The sequence below is a fragment of the Aegilops tauschii genome, chromosome 3 (genome assembly GCF_002575655.3).
Source record: "Aegilops tauschii subsp. strangulata cultivar AL8/78 chromosome 3, Aet v6.0, whole genome shotgun sequence".
NCBI classification, from domain to species: Eukaryota; Viridiplantae; Streptophyta; class Magnoliopsida; order Poales; family Poaceae; genus Aegilops; species Aegilops tauschii.
In genome coordinates, this window is record NC_053037.3 from 38,783,931 (window position 1) to 38,799,808 (window position 15,878).

Consider the following 15,878-nt stretch of genomic DNA (forward strand, 5'->3'; position numbering starts at 1 on the left):
GGGCCCACTAGCAGTAGCGGTGCAATAAAAAAAGCGCTACTACTAAACTTTTAGTAGTAGCGCTGGTTCTTGTATAGTGCTACAACTCCATCTACCGTCGGTGGCCTCGTCTGGTCCCTCATAGTAGTAGCGTGTTTTTGTTTCCCAGCGCTACTACTACGGGGTTACTAGTAGCGCTTCCTAGGAAAAGCGCTACTGCTAATTAGCAGCAGCGGTTACTATTTTACAACGCTACTACTAAGCTACTGTGTATAAGCATTTTCCTAGTAGTGTATTCAACCAGCCCTCCATGGGGTCCTGTTCATCCAGCCCTCCACGGGGTCCTGTTCATCCACCGGCTCGATCGATCGGGGTCCTGTTCATCCAGCGGCAACGGCCTCTACTACCACGGGGTCGTGTTCATCCAACCCCCCATCGGGAATTGTTCATCCAACCCCCCCCCCCAACAACGCTCACTGTTCATCCAGAGGCAGCATCGATCGGCTTCAGTTAGCAGCAGTAGCGAAGGAATCACTCGGGTTCATTTAACAACAAGGGATCGATCGATCGCTCGGGTTCAGTAACGCGTAGCCTGCAGTGCAATCGCTCGGGTTCAGTTAGAGCCCAACGCCTCGCTCGGGTTCAGTTAGAGCGCAACGCCTCGCACACACACGCGTACGTACGAGAGAAACGCGCATCGCTCGGCCCCCGACCACCCACCGTAACCGGGAACTCCCCGATATTTTCCTCGCCCTTGCTTCTACCACGGTTTTTTCTGTCATGGGCGGCCCAAAGAATGTCATGCAGCTGCATCTCCGGCCCGCCCTGGACGAAAAGCCCATTTTTTGTCATGATTTTTTATCATAGAAGTAGGAGCCCACCACATCTATGATGATACCGGGTTTTGTCACAATTATCGTCGTAGAAGTGTCATAAGCATGACAGGAAAAAAAATCGTTCGGCTCAAAATGTCACGGATGTGTCTTTTTTTGTAGTGGTGTTTGTTGGGTTGGTATAGATCGAGATTAGGATTTGTCACTCCAAGTATCGGAGAGGTATCTCTGGGCCCTCTCGGTAATGCACATCATGATAAGCCTTGCAAGCAATGTGACTAATGAGTTGGTTAAGGGATGATGCATTACGGAACGAGTAAAGAGACTTGCCGGTAACGAGATTGAACTAGGTATGAAGATACTGATGATCGAATCTCGGGCAAGTAACATACCGATGACAAAGGGAATAACGTACGTTGTCATTGCGGTTTGACCGATAAAGATCTTCGTAGAATATGTAGGAACCAATATGAGCATCCAGGTTCCGCTGTTGGTTATTGATCGGAGATGTGTCTCAGTCATGTCTACATAGTTCTCGAACCCGTAGGGTCCGCACGCTTAACGTTCGATGACGATTTGTATTATGAGTTATGTGTTTTGGTGACCGAAGATTGTTCGGAGTCCCGGATGAGATCACGGACATGGCGAGGAGTCTCGAAATGGTCGAGAGGTAAAGATTGATATATTGGACGATAGTATTCGGACATCGGAATGGTTCCGGAGTGTTTCGGGTATTTATCGGAGTACCGGGAGGTTACCGGAACCCCCCGGGGAAAGTAATGGGCCTCATGGGCCGTAGGGGAGAGAGAGGGCAGCCCAGAAGGGGGTGGCGCCCCCCCCCCCCATTGGGAGTCCGAATTGGACAAGGGGAGGGGGCGCGGCCCCCCTTTCCTTCTCCCTCTCCCTCTCCTTCCCCCTTTCCCCCTCCGTAAGAAGGAAGGGGTGCGAATTGGACTTGGAGTCCTAGTAGGACTCCTCCCCCTTGGGGGCGCGCCTAGGCCGGCCTCCTCCCTCTCCCTCCTTTATATACGGGGGCAAGGGGGCACCCCAAAGGACATCCATTGTTTCTTAGCCGTGTGCGGTGCCCCCCTTCACCATTTACTCCTCCGGTCATATTGTCGTAGTGCTTAGGCGAAGCCCTGTGCGGATCACTTCACCATCACCGTCATCACGCCCTCGTGCTGACGAAACTCTCCCTCAACACTTTAACGGATCAAGAGTTCGAGGAACGTCATCGAGCTGAACGTGTGCTGAACTCGGAGGTACCGTACGTTTGGTACTTGATCGGTTGAATCGAGAAGACGTTCAACTACATCAACCGTGTTAAACTAACGCTTCCGCTTTTGGTCTACGAGGGTACGTGGACACACTCTCCCCCTCTCGTTGCTATGCATCTCCTAAATAGATCTTGCGTGGGCGTAGAAAATTTTTTGGAATTGCATGCTACGTTCCCCAACACCGGTTTGGGCTGACGAGAATGAAGGTCATGTGTGAGAACTTGTTGTGCAAGTCTTTGACGAAAGATAACGTGTTGGCCACTGTGAAGCTGGCGCGCCGTCACCATTGCAAGGAGCTTGAAGATTACTGCATCGAGTTCGTCTCCTCCCCTGACGTGGCCAAGGAACTGCTGAAAACTTTCATCGCCTCGGAGGATTAGCTATAGTCCCTGATACCAGTTAAAATCTTATTTTTGTATCTTTATTTTCGCTCTGTATTTTCTTGTTGTAAGTGGCAGTCCTATAATGCTGACCGGTTGATGGCTTTGTTAATTCAATGTCAGGCTCTTCTTGAGCCTTCATTCTAAAAAAAAGAATCTTATTTTATTTCTTATCAACTTTTTATCAGCTAAAGATCAAAAGCATCCCAATGGTCAATTTTGTTGCTGTTTAATCTGTTTTCAACACATAACAACTTACATGCATGCATCGGAGCGTGGTGCATGGCGTGCACGACTTCAAGATCCCAAACTTCAACGCCGTTCAGAGGAGCCATGGCGTTAGCCAAGCAACAACATCTGCCACTTTCAAGGTCGGTGGCCACGACTGGAGGATACGGTTGTACCCATCGGGGAATGCCACGGTGGAGGGCGACGACGAGTACGTCTCCGTCTTCCTCCAGCTGGTGTCGAACCTTCCTGCAGGAACCACCTGCGTGAAGACGTCCGTCCGCTTCATGATCGGAGACCCCAGCGGGACGTCGTTGTTGAAGGTGTCTGGCTGTTCACACAACCATACTAGCGAATCTAGGTCATGGGGTTACGAGAAGCTCATCTCCTTAAAAGATGCCAAATCAAAGTACGTGGTACATGATGGATCCTTAACCGTACGCTGCGAAGTCGATCTCACTAAGGAGCCGGAGCCCTACACTAGCCGGGCTAGCGCCGTCGTCGGTGCTGGAGTCAGTGTCACAGTGCCGCCCTCCGAAATCTCCACGCAACTCGAGCAGCTGCTGGCAAGCGAGAATGGCTCGGACCTGAGCTTCCTAGTCGAGGAAGAAAACGAGATCCGCGCGCACAAGCTCGTCATCGCCGCGCGGGCACCAGCCTTGCACGAAGCGGTGGTGGCCACCAACAACAAGCAGGAGGATGATCACGCCGCCGAAGTGGTACGGGTCGACGACATGAAGGCTGCGGTCTTCAAGGCCGTGCTCCATTTTATCTACACCGACGAGCTCCTTCCTGGAGATGGCACCAGGTTGCTGGCTGGGGACATGCTCACCGCGGCGTGCCGGTTTGGGCTGACCAGAATGAAGGCCATGTGTGAGAACTTGTTGTGCGAGTCCTTGACAAAAGATAACGTGTTAGCCACTGCGAAGCTGGCGCGCCGTCACCATTGCAAGGGGCTTGAGGATTACTGCATCGATTTCGCCTCCACCCCGGACGTGGCCAAGGAGCTGCTGAAAACTTTCATCAGCTCCGACGACTAGCTATAGTCTCTACTCTCTAGTAGCAGTTAAAATCTTATTTTGCTTTCTTGTCAATTTTGGTCAGCTAAAGATCAAAATCAGCCCAACTATATTCCCCCTGCTGGATTTCGATACATTGGTCAATTTTGTTGATGTTTAGTCTGATTTCGACACATAACAACTTACAAGCATGCATGGATCCAACCAAACAGCTCCATAGAGCTCTCTTTTTTTCAGTGAAAATACATTTTCCACACCTCAAAAAATTCTGAAAAAGTATATTTGTTGTATACACGTATAAATTTCATGAACATATATGTTCATATGTGATGTAAACAAAAAAGACATATACATCGATTAAAATAAGCTTTTTCTTTGTTGTTTTTGGGCCGAATATTTTTTTTGTAGCATGCAAATAATCAAATTAGTTGTTGAAACTTTATACATACTTGAAGAACATGCATATGTATTTATAGAAAAAAATCGCATTTTCTAAACTTTAAAATATATATTCACTTCTCTCTTTTTTTTTGAAAAACAGGCTCCTTGAAGCCCGTCCTTTACAACAGCGCTCTCAGTAGATGCTTGTTTTCCTTTTAATTTGAACAAAGTAGATGCCGAAAAACCCTATTTCCAGGTTCCGCTCCTTCCAGATTTCCCACGAGACAAGCATCGTCAAGGAGGCGATGGCCTTCCTGCAGCCACCTCCACCATTAACCGCCTTGCGCCACCAATCTCTAACTGAGTCTTCATGACGCCAAAACATTGGCGAGGAGTCAAGGATGGCAAGCCAGGTGCAAATTTCGGTCCAAATCCGGACAGTGAACCTACATTGGAGTAGGAGGTGAGCAGCAGATTCTTGCACTTGCTTGCAGAGAGGGCACAAATTGCAGCTTGGCCAGCCTCGCCGCAGTAAACAATCGGCTGTCCAAACACGATTTTGGAAGATCAACCAAGCAAAAAATTTGCATCACGGTGGAGCCCACATCTTCCAGATTGTAGCATTCATTGGACAAAAGAAGAGACCGGCAAATTGCACCATGTAAGCCGAGGAGGCGGAGTACTCGTCACTGTTTGTGAACTTCTGAGTTATGGTGTCTTGGCTTCCCTTGTTGAGGGTTACAACATCCAGCATCTCCACACAGGGTTGCAAATTCCTGAATATGGACCAAGGTTAGCCATGCTGAGTGTCAATCTGGTGGATCCAAAGGTTATTGTCAAGAGCTTTCCTGACCAGGCATGTTTTCTTTTTTGACAACTCAAAAATCTTTGGCGCAATGTCTTTAGGCCGGAGGCCATCCAGCCATGGAGATTCCCAGAACTTAGCTTTGTTTCCATCTCCGATGTACACCCGTGTGGCAGCGGCGAAGAAATCTTTGTCGTTGCTAGTACAAGGCGTTCCTGAGCCAGACCAAGTCTTAGGTGGATCAACCCATTCGTACCAGAGCCAACGCAAGCGTAGCGCGGTCGCAAACTTCTGGAGGTTGAGCACTCCTAGTCCACCATAGATCTTGGGCTTGCAGACGAGGTCCCAGTTAACCTTGCACTTTCCGCCGGTCACCTTATCACAACCCGCCCAAAGGTAGGCACGCCGAGGTTCTTCATCTTGGCGCCGAACGCCACCATCAACAACCGGGTGCTGCTGCTTGCAGGACACATACATGGAATGTTGTTACACATGTATGTAGATATCGATTCAAGATGCAGCTAGAAAAAAAGTACTAGATATTTGATCACCAACAATAGTGGATATTTTACAGTAAGAAAGTGAACCAATTATAGGGGTTCCTCTTGGTGGTTATACAATTTGACACTCACTAGTTTTGCAGTATCCCTATTCACCAAATATTGCTTGTTGATATGTCATAACTCATAACAGGACGGACCTACTGAGACACCATCCTTCTGCCATACAAAAAACCACTCATACTAGTAAGGCAACAGAATGTCGAAGCAATCACCTATACATCAAACATGGTCTGGTCTACTTTGTGTTGGGACTTGTCTACAATTCAAGAACACAACACAATGCCTTCCCGGTTAGAAATTAAAGGTATATTTCATCAACATATATGTTCATATGTGATGTAAACAAAAAAAGATAAATACATCGATTAAAATAGGCTTTTTCTTTCTCGATTTTGGACTAGATATTTGTCTTTTTTGTAGCATGAAAAAAAAGACAGCCCGGTGAATGTAGCTCCCGCTTGCGCAGGGTCCGGGAAAGGTCCGACCACTTTGGGTCTATTGTACGCAGTCTTTCCCTACATTTCTTTTTTGTAGCATGCAAATAATCAAATTAGTTGATGAAACTTTATACATACTTGAAGAACATGCATATGTATTTATAGAAAAAATTGACATTTCCTAAACTTTAAAATATATTTTCAATTATTATTATTTTTTGAAAAAACAGGCTCCATGAAGCCAGTCCTTCACAACGCCGCTCTCAGTAGATGCTTGTTTTCCTTTTAATTTGAACCCAGTAGATGTTGGAAAACCCTATTTCCAGGTAGTAGATGGCTATTCACAACTATCACAATGGCATTGGATTTCTAGGTCATCCAGATTTCTTGGTCATCTTGATTGGATTGGTGTTCCTGTTTTAGGAACCTTCTAGAAGGTACCCCAAACACTAGAAGCATCATGAACTGATTTTTTTGTTATTTATTTATTTGTTTTTTCCTTTTCCTTTTTTAGTTTTCCCTTTTTACAAGTTTAAAAAAATCAAAATGTTCGTAAATTCGAAAGATCCCAATAACCATTATTGGGGAAGTTTCTTCAAGGCTCTGTTGGAGGTGCTTTGAGACCAGATCAACTCGACGAATTTTTCCCTCAACATCTTGATAGTAAATTGCTTTTGGTACAGTTATTATTCTCTTCGTGGCTAGCTGTATATCCCTGATTCCATTATTTTTCGTTTCTTTACATATCACTGAATCAAGCCGTCCAAATTATTGCATTGTGCACAGGAACAATTCAGGTGCGATGTTCTGTCCTTTTCAGCTGTCTGAAGATGAGATTTTTAAGATTCAGTGTGCAGAGGCAATTCAAGTTTCCTCACTCGGATAGTCGCATGTTGTGCAAGAATGTACCCCTGGGTTTGCAACCATATCTCTCTATTAATGTGCTCAACCCTCAGCTGAAGCTGAAGGGAGTGACAAGTGATAACATGTAAATACTTTGTAACATTCAGAAAGATCTGTCAAACTGAGAAGTTGGGTTCAGAACAATCTGTCTGAACGTATGTACACCTGACACGTCTGAACAATATGTCCATCATACTCCGGCAGGGCTGCCGTCTTTCCTCGGGTCGCTCACCGCCGTCAGCATCCCGCGGAACACATTCTCGCCGCCGCCACCACCGCCACCGGAGACCGGCGCCAGCAAGTCCTGCACGATCAGCTGGCACACGGCCCCAGGCGACGTGCTCTCCAGCACGTGGCCCCTCCGCCGCAGAAACTCCATGGCCTCGGTGCTGAACTCGATCACCTCGCCGTCGGCCATCGTGGCGTCCTCGTACCGCACCACGTTGGGCACCAGCTTGTGGTACACCCTGGGGCTCTGCACCGCGGCGAGGGGGCTCATCCCCACTACGAAGTGGTTAAGGAACACCTGTGTCACCGCCGTGATGATGTTGGTGCCCCCGCTGGCGCCCACCACGCCGGCTAGCTGCCTGTCCTTGAGGATGATCGCCGGTGTCATGGAGGAGAGCGGCCGTTTTCCTGGCGCGATGAAGTTGGCCGGCGCCGGCGGGAGCTGGTCCGGGGTCGGGTTGGACGATGGCACCGAGAAGTCGTCCATCTCGTTGTTGAGCACGATGCCGGTGGACGGCGACAGCACGTGCGCGCCGAAGTAGTAGTTCACCGTCGTCGTCATCGCCACCGCGTTCCGGTCACCGTCCACCACGCACAGGTGGCTCGTGCCGTTGTCACGCAGCTGGCTCCATCTGATTGACCGACATACACGAAACATGTCACTTGTCGGTGCAAAGGGACGATACGTGCACAAGTGTTGATGACCGGCAATGGCATCGATAAATTTGTTCAAACGTAAGTACGTACTTTGCGAGGTAGTAGGCGGGAGGGAAGGTGGTGTTGTCGGCGATCCTCCGTCGGATCTTGTCCGCGAACTCCGGCGACATCATCTCGGAGACGTTGCCGGCGACGTTGACGAAGCCGGGGTCTCCAAGGTCCATCCGCACGGCCAGCATATGCTTCACCGCCTCGATCAGCCGGTGTACGCCGAGGAACCCCCTCAGGAACTCCGTCGACTTGTACCCACCCAATACGTTCAGCACCAGCGCCAAGCCGACGGTGCCGCTGGACGGCGGCGGCATGCCGAGGAAGGTGAACCCCATGGCGTCAGCTTCCATGGCCTTGCTAACCCCCACCTTGTACCCCTTCAGGTCCTCCACGGTCAAGATGCCCCCCGCCCGCCTCACGTCCTCCACGAGCCTCTCCCCGACGGCGCCGCCATAGAACGCCGCGATGCCGTCCTCCGCCAGGGCCTCCAGCACGTCGGCCAGCGCCGGGTTGCGGCAGAGCTCGCCGTCGCGCAGGAGACGCCCGCCGGGCGCAAACACGGCGCGCAGGCCGGGGTCGGCAAGCACGTCGACCTCCTCGTCCTTGAGCGCATTGGCCACGTATGACACGATGGTGTAGCCGTCACGCGCGAGCGCGATCGCCGGCGCAAAGAGGGACTTCCACGGCAGCCGGCCGTAGCGCGACCACGCGGCGTGCAGGCCGGCGAGCTCCCCCGGCACGCCCATGGCCAGCGCGCCCTTGAACTTGGACGTCGGGTCGGCCGCGTACATGATCTGGTAAACACATTGCACATAATTTCAGATAGCAGCAATTAGCATGGCCGGTCAATTTTTATTTTTTTTAAAACAAACGCTCATATACACGCGCATACACTCACTCCTATGAACACACACCCGCACACCCTGGCCGGTCAATTAGTCTTGCATAATTCAGCAAAATCGCTGTTGTAATACGCACGTTATATTATTATTTTCCCCTCTTCGTTTCGAAATGGGGTAGGTGGGCAGATCGCAAAGGCTTCTCATAAGAAATTGTTTAGAGTTGTTGCGGATTTTTCAACTCGATGGGCTAACCACTACAGCTAGGGAGATGACCTTTTTTTATAAAAAAAAATCTTAATTAAACCATACAAATTTCTTCTTCTTTTTTGCAAAAAAAAAAGACCATGCAAATTTCTGCTAGCCATTCATCCATGCGTTGGCTTTCTTGTACAACTGACAGTAAGTTACAGAAACTAATTAACAGGACTAATTATTTGCGAAGAATTATCTTGGCCAAGTAATTAGTAATTACTATGTACTTAAGCACAAATCAATATGATTAACCACGAGCAACCGATCAATGCGAATTTTAAGTTATAATGAAAAATCTTCTTTCTGCAAAATAGTAATGCAAAATCTTAATTGTTGTGAAGTACTCCCTTTGTACAACAATGTAAGACATTTTTGCAGTTCAATCACACGGCATGCTACACATTGATAAATTTCTTTTCTCTTTCCTTTGCGATAGGGTAGGGGGGTTGCAGATCGCAAAGCCTTCTCTTGATTTGTTTACTGTTACAGATAAGATACCCCATAAGCTAACATATCATTTTTGTTGATCTGTCACTCGTGGAGCACGAGATGATTCTAAGATCTCAGCCAAAAGTAGAGATGAAAATACTGTCAACTGGATAGGCCAAACACTACTACACTCACTACAGCTAAGGGGAGGACCTAATTAAAGCCAAATTTAGTCATACAAACTGGGCAGCTAGGATGTGAGTGACGAGTAAATCTGTAAATGCTTTGCCATCCTTATAAAGTTATTATAATCACTCTAACTAGAGTAGGTCATTTTGGAGACCAATCTCCATGAAGGCCTTAATTCTGAAATTTTTCAAATTCAAAAAAACAGAAGAAAAAAAAAACACATGTATACAAGGATGTAATGTGTATGTGTGTAAATTTTCAGGATGAAATATCTTGAATTGCGAATTGCACAAAAAAAATTATGAACTTTGAGGATGACAATACATATGCTAAAAACCATAGATTTGTATTCTTTATGTAGCTCTCATTTTAACACATTTCGACCTTAAAAAAAATTTACACACATCATACATCCGTCTTTTTAAATTAAGGCCTCCATGAAGGTCGGTCTTCATTTGGCATTTTCGCTGTAACTAAACCTGTTTTACTGCTTTTTTTTTCTTCGACATAGCACTAGTACATGCATAGTCCTTGTCGTCATAACAATTAAATGTGGATGCATAGTGTCTGTCATATTCATTGAGCTACCACTCCATTGGTATAAGCAAGAGCACGAGCTAGATGACACGAGTCGGTTCCCTATTGCAAGGCCCACCGTGCAGTGACCTCAAGCGCGAGCACGACGGGTCCACCAGACAGTGACCTCCCGCCCAAACCATAGCGGCTGGCAAGGGACCCACAGGCCATACGCACGGGCGGAACGAGCGAGCGAGCGAACGCACGGTCGAAAAAATCTCGCTTTTCGCTGTCGTGCCGCTCTCACGAATGATTGCAACGTGGTAATAGTAGAGTAGACGTACCGGCGTGGCCGCGGCCGGCGCGGTCTCGCGGGCGTCGAAGGCGACGGCGTCGCCGGAGGCCGCGTCCCTCACCACGATGAACGCGCCGCCGCCGAGGCCGCTCGACATGGGGTGCACCACGCCCAGGCAGAGCGCCGCCGCCACGGCCGCGTCCACCGCGTGCCCGCCGGCACGCAGCGCCGCGGCGCCCACCTCCGAGCACCGCCCGTCGTCCGCGGCCACCGCGGCCGCGCCGGACTCCACCTCGTGCCGGCTCTCCCGCGCGCCAGACACCCTCGAGCTCCGGCCCCGATCGGCGGCAGGCTCGGCGCCGGAGCCCAGGAGCAGCAGCAGGACGCCGGCCAGGGCGAGCAGCGCCACGGCGATGCCCAGCGCGGCACACGGACGGCGGACCCTGCGGCGCGGAGAACTCGCGTCCGGCGAGACGCCGACGCCGCCGAGCAGCGGGCTCTGCAGGGCGGCCATGGCCGGAGATTCCGTGGACGGCCAAGAGGATTCTTTGGATGGTGAGAGCTCACGGTGCGCGCTGCCGTGGTGCTCTGTTTCGCTGGCCTGAGATTATTTTATAGCTCCCTCCAACTGGCCAAACAAGTCTCTCATTTTTATTGCCAGTTTTTCCGTTGTGAATACATATATGACCCGATCAGAGACTGAAAATTATAAGGATAAAAAATTCAGAAGAGGAAGGGTAGACGTAATCGCAAGGATTCTTTCCGAACTAATCCAATACGCCACTAAAAAAATTGCAACCTTTGCTTAATTGCTCCAGGCCACCGGTTGTGGATTGCCTACACTTATTTAGTGGACACGTTCTTGCCGAGTGTATTCTTGTAGCTCTCACTGTGGACAGGGAAGCAGATAAGTGGTGCACAAGTACTTGGTGCTTTTCAGGTTCCATGTTTGAACCTGATGGTTGTAGATTGTTTTTTTTTTTTTTTTGCGAATGAAAAGGTTGTAGCTTGTATTAGAAACCTGTTGCGGTTTCGTTAGTGAAATCAGTGAGAAATCCCTTTCTTCTTAAAAAAAAAAGGGTCAAAATGTATCATTTTTGTGACTACAAACTGAAAAGAAGAAAAAAAAATACTCTGATGTTTTTTCCATTAGTGGAGCAGAGTGGCCGTAGCAAAAGGACCAGCTAATCCAAGTTTGTAGGGAACTGGGAGGATGGATGTCACTGTCGAGGTCACGCTTGTAACGAGACGGCACCCCCTTCCCTTGTATAGTTGCAGTAGTAGGGTTTCCTTCCACGCCTCAATTCCTCCTCCTCTTTCTCTCAGCCGGCGTCCCTCATGGTGGTACGTCTCGCCGCCGGCTGTACGGAAGTCATTACAAGCATCGCGGTCCATGTCAGAGAGTATTCATAAATTCTGTGTACATGGCGGCAAAACTGTCTAGATGCATCATCTACAACTTTGTTGGGCTCGTGGTGTAAGCCGTATATGGGGATCTCAGATCCCCTGATTATTGAAGCTTTCTCGCTGCGGGATGGAGTTCGGTTTGATGCTATTCAGGGCCTCTCGCATCTGATAATGAAAGTTGATTGTCTGGAGTTGATGAGACTCTGAAAAATTCACCACAATACTTGTTCTATTGTGGCTCTTATCCTGTTAGAAATAAAAGAGCTTAGTAATGTTTTAGTTGATGTTTAGCATGTAAACATATCAGCAAACCTTTTCGGCGCATCTCTGTGCAAAGTATGCTTGCACCGTAAATATGACCGACTGCTGGTTTGATGAAACCCCCAACTTCCTTGTGACAAACCAGGAAGCCGTAACAAGCGTCGCGGCCCATGTCAGAGAGTATTCATAAATTCTATGTACATTGCGGCAAAACTGTCTAGATGCATCATCGGTTATGCATGTTTGCAGTAGTACGATTCTGTGGTCCATCAGCACCCAAAAGAAAGGGAGCATTGACTGCAAAAAATGAGTTGCTTTATTTATTTTTGTTTAACATAAAAATGTACGTCAATATGCATTTTACATACCTAGCATAAATCAAAAGAATATTGATGGGTTGGCTCCACAATATCCTGTGCGACCCCGTGCCGCTCCCGCGAGCGGCCCGGGCGTAACCCTAGCCCCCCACCGCCGCCATCCCACACCTCGCCTCTCCCCTCCCTCGCCGCCGCCAGGGGCCGCCGCCTGGCGAAGCCCGTGCGTGCGTCGGCGGCGGCGGGATTCTTCCCTCCCCACGAGGCGTCCGGGCGGCGCGGGACGGCCGGCCTTGTGGTGGCGCGTCGGGCCGGCAGCGGCTTAGGGTGGCTCCGAGGGGCGGCGCCGGTGCTCTGCTGCACCGAGCGGTGCGAGGCGACCTTGGCGCGCGGCGAGGCCAGGTGCGGGACGGCGTGCGGATCTGGCCCGGCTGCGGTCGGGCTCGAGTGGGCCGTGTCGGGCAGCTGAGGGTGGGGCGCCGGGGCGGCGGCCTCGGTCCGGGCTCCCGGTGGCCTGGACGTGGACGACGTACGTACGCGCAGCGGGTCTTGGCTCCGGATGTGCACGCGGGGCACAGATCGACAGCCGGGCGCGACGACGGCAGGCGTACGTCAGGCGCGGGAACCAGCCGGCGTGGTGGGTGCTGCTCCGCAGCGCGAGGTGTGCTGTGGGCGGTGGACCTACTCGTCCGCTCTGCTGCTTCGCTTGCGGCTCCAATCTGCATCTGGCGTGAGCTGTTTCTTCGATCTGGTGCTGCTCTTCGCGATGTGGTGTTGGTTGTTGCGGTGGTGGTGGCCGTGGTGGTGTTGTGGTGGTGGAAGGCAGCTTCGGCCAGGGGGTGGTGCGTTTCTGATCGTAGTGGATCGTGGGATCCCATGGCCGTAGAAAACAGGGCTTTGGTTCGGCCAGAAAAGAGCATTAATCCCGGTTGCATTACGAACCGGGACTAATGTGAGCATTAGTCCCGGTTCGAGCGGCTAGCGCACCGTACAGGGATTAGTCCCGGTTCAAATGGGACCTTTAGTCCCGGTTGGTGCCACGAACCGGGAGTAAAGGGTGTGATGCCCATTAGTACCGGTTCGTGGCACCAACCGGTACTAAAGGTTAAGCCCCGATTCGAGCCACCAACCGGTACTAATGGGGTTTGTGGTCAAACTAATTATTCAAGAAATATTAGTGTTACTAAATAATTATTTCAGTTTTTTTGAATTTTGGTCAAATCTGGTCAAACTATGGTCAAACTACTTATTCAAGAAATATTAGTGTTACTAAATAATTATTGTTTTTTAGAACAATAGTTTCAAACTCAAACAGTGAAATGTGTGACTTCATGCTCAAGCTAAATTCCTGAGGGTTAATAGGATTGACATCTTACTATTGTCAGGAAAACAACAAGTGCAGACTTGAAAACGAGGGAGAATAGAACCCGGAAGTTAAGCGTGCTCAGGCTGGAGTAGTGAGAGGATGGGTGACCGTCCGGAAAGTTAGATGATTTGGGATGATGAGGGGTGATTAGAGATTAGAGGTTAAATTGAGCAGTGATGAGGGGTGATTAGAGATTAGAGGTTAAAATAATTCAGAAATTTGAAAATAAAAAAAAATCATAAAATTTCCTTTAGTACCGGTTGGTGTTACCAACCGGGACTAAAGGTGGACCTCCAGGCAGCGGCCACGTGGAGGTCCTTTAGTCCCGGTTCGTATAAGAACCGGGACTAAAGGGGGAGGCTTTAGTAACAACCCTTTAGTCCCGGTTCCAGAACCGGGACTAAAGGCCCTTATGAACCGAGACTAAAAGCCCTTTTTCTACTAGTGTGGTCGGAGTGAGGTCAGCCTCGGCAGGGGTGGTGGTTTGTTGGCGGTGGTCGGTGGTAGCGGGCGGTCGGCACATCTCCGGGAGAAATCCTTGCTCCGGTCTCCACTGGAGCTGACGGCGGCGGCGCCCGCGGGTGCCGTGATCTTTCTTGGAAGCGTCGTCGTTGAGGTGCGCTCCTCCTCCCCACGGCTTTAGCTCCGGAGGGAAACCTCAGATCCGCTGGATTGGGCGATGGAGGCGTCTTCGCGTCTTTCTCCTTCTTGGGGCCATCATCTCGGAGCCGGCTACGACTGGGAGACCGGTGGATGGAGGCATCTTCGTCACGTGGGTTGCGGCATCTTCGCCGCGTAGTTTGCTGAGGCGGCCTTTTCGGGGGCGCTGATTTCTGTTTGGCAACGATGATGGTGTCGAGAGGAACTCTGGTCGCGGCTCGGGCTTCGGTAGTCGGATCTTCCCGGCGTGTCCGACGTGCTCTTTAGGGCACGATCGACGCAAGTCCTGCATATTTCCCTTGTGATGATCGTCGTTAGAGTCGGAGCTGTCGGTTATTCGCGCGTGTGGCCTTCTGTTGGTATGTGCCGCCATGGTTTATGTGCAGCTGTTTGCGGGTTGGCTTCGATGATGAAGGTCTACGGTGAAGTCGGAGTCGCCCGTTCGGAGGTAGCCGGTGATGACAATGACGCTTGCGAGTGCTCGGCAGATGCCTTTTGCTCTTTGTAGCTCTGTGATTCCATATCGGTGGTCAGGTTGACCGGTGATACCCATTTTATGTGGGTTCGATTGTACCTGTTTTAGCCCGGTTTTCTGTCAGTTAACCGGGCAATTCTCACTCCTTCTTAGTTAATGAAAATGGCAAGTCGTTTACCTTGTTTAAAAAAATGAAAATATATATATATTGTGCATAAATCAAAATAGACCTTACGTTCTTGTTGTTCTTTTTTCAGAGAGAACCGACTTCTTGTTGTATTTGGGTCAGAATTTTGTCTTGTCTGCGTACAACACAAATCACCGTAGTACCGTATTCTTGTAATGAAACCGTAGAGATATGTATTTAAAGGTCACGTACGTAAATTCCCGTAGGAAACAAAAAAGAATTTCTTTGAAACTTGGAGTACAGCGATATTGGGGCACTGACATGCGGGCGTCCTTAAGTAAGATGGGGCGGCGTGTGACAGCTGACAGTCCGGTGGTTGGGTGAGCGGAGCAGGCGACACGAAATTAATTAATTATTGGCCGACATTTCGCCTCGCACGACGGTGACAAGATTGCAACAGCGGATCGCACCAGACGCTGTCTCCAGCCAGCCAAAGCCTCCACGCCCCGTTTCGATCCGAACGGATTTGAGAAGCCGATCGTGCGTAATGATGGATGGATGGATGGATGGATGGAATGGTTGGCACACCGCGCACGTGACTAGCGTCGCCAGGCCAGCAATTATCTTTCGTTACGTGACTAGAGGATGAAACGGTTGGCTCGTCCCAGCATCTGGGAGGACCAGACACGTGCAGCGGGCGTAGAGTTCGTTCTGCGCCCGGTTACCTTCTTTTACGCCTCCGACGGAACGGAATCGCGGAGGTTCCATGGCCGGACAGACTCAGCGAGGCAGCTCCTATGGACAAACAAACCAAAGGCAGCAATCACATGCGTCGCCGTCAGAGCGCATCCATCACCGTTTCGTCACGGCAGCAAGGCCCATCTAAGATGCGATACGCATGGCTGTACGATCCCCGCCATCATCCATCTGGTTTGGGTCTTCCCAGGAAACACGTCGCCTTCACAAACAATGACTTCCATGTACAGGTTCCAAAAAAAAAAGTT

General features: G+C 50.0%; 2 protein-coding genes across 3 annotated transcripts; one reads left to right on the forward strand and one right to left on the reverse strand.

Moving 5' to 3' along the window:
- Window positions 1-2,732: 2,732 nt before the first annotated feature.
- Window positions 2,733-3,737, forward strand: LOC109776874 (BTB/POZ and MATH domain-containing protein 1-like). Its single transcript, XM_020335541.1, has one exon. The coding sequence runs from the start codon at window positions 2,733-2,735 to the stop codon at window positions 3,735-3,737; it is 1,005 nt and encodes a 334-aa protein (XP_020191130.1).
- Window positions 3,738-6,818: 3,081 nt separating this feature from the next.
- On the reverse strand, window positions 6,819-11,388 carry LOC109776875 (glutathione hydrolase 3). Of its 2 annotated transcripts, XM_073509952.1 has the most exons (4): window positions 11,064-11,137; window positions 10,314-10,963; window positions 7,781-8,535; window positions 6,819-7,665 (listed from the first exon to the last, which is right to left on the reverse strand). In XM_073509952.1, the coding sequence occupies exons 2-4, from the start codon at window positions 10,776-10,778 to the stop codon at window positions 6,996-6,998; spliced, it is 1,890 nt and encodes a 629-aa protein (XP_073366053.1). In that variant the 5' UTR covers window positions 10,779-10,963; window positions 11,064-11,137; the 3' UTR covers window positions 6,819-6,995. The 2 variants fall into 2 exon arrangements, with proteins under 2 accessions (XP_073366053.1, XP_020191131.1); XM_020335542.4 differs by having other exon boundaries at window positions 10,314-11,388.
- Window positions 11,389-15,878: the final 4,490 nt, after the last annotated feature.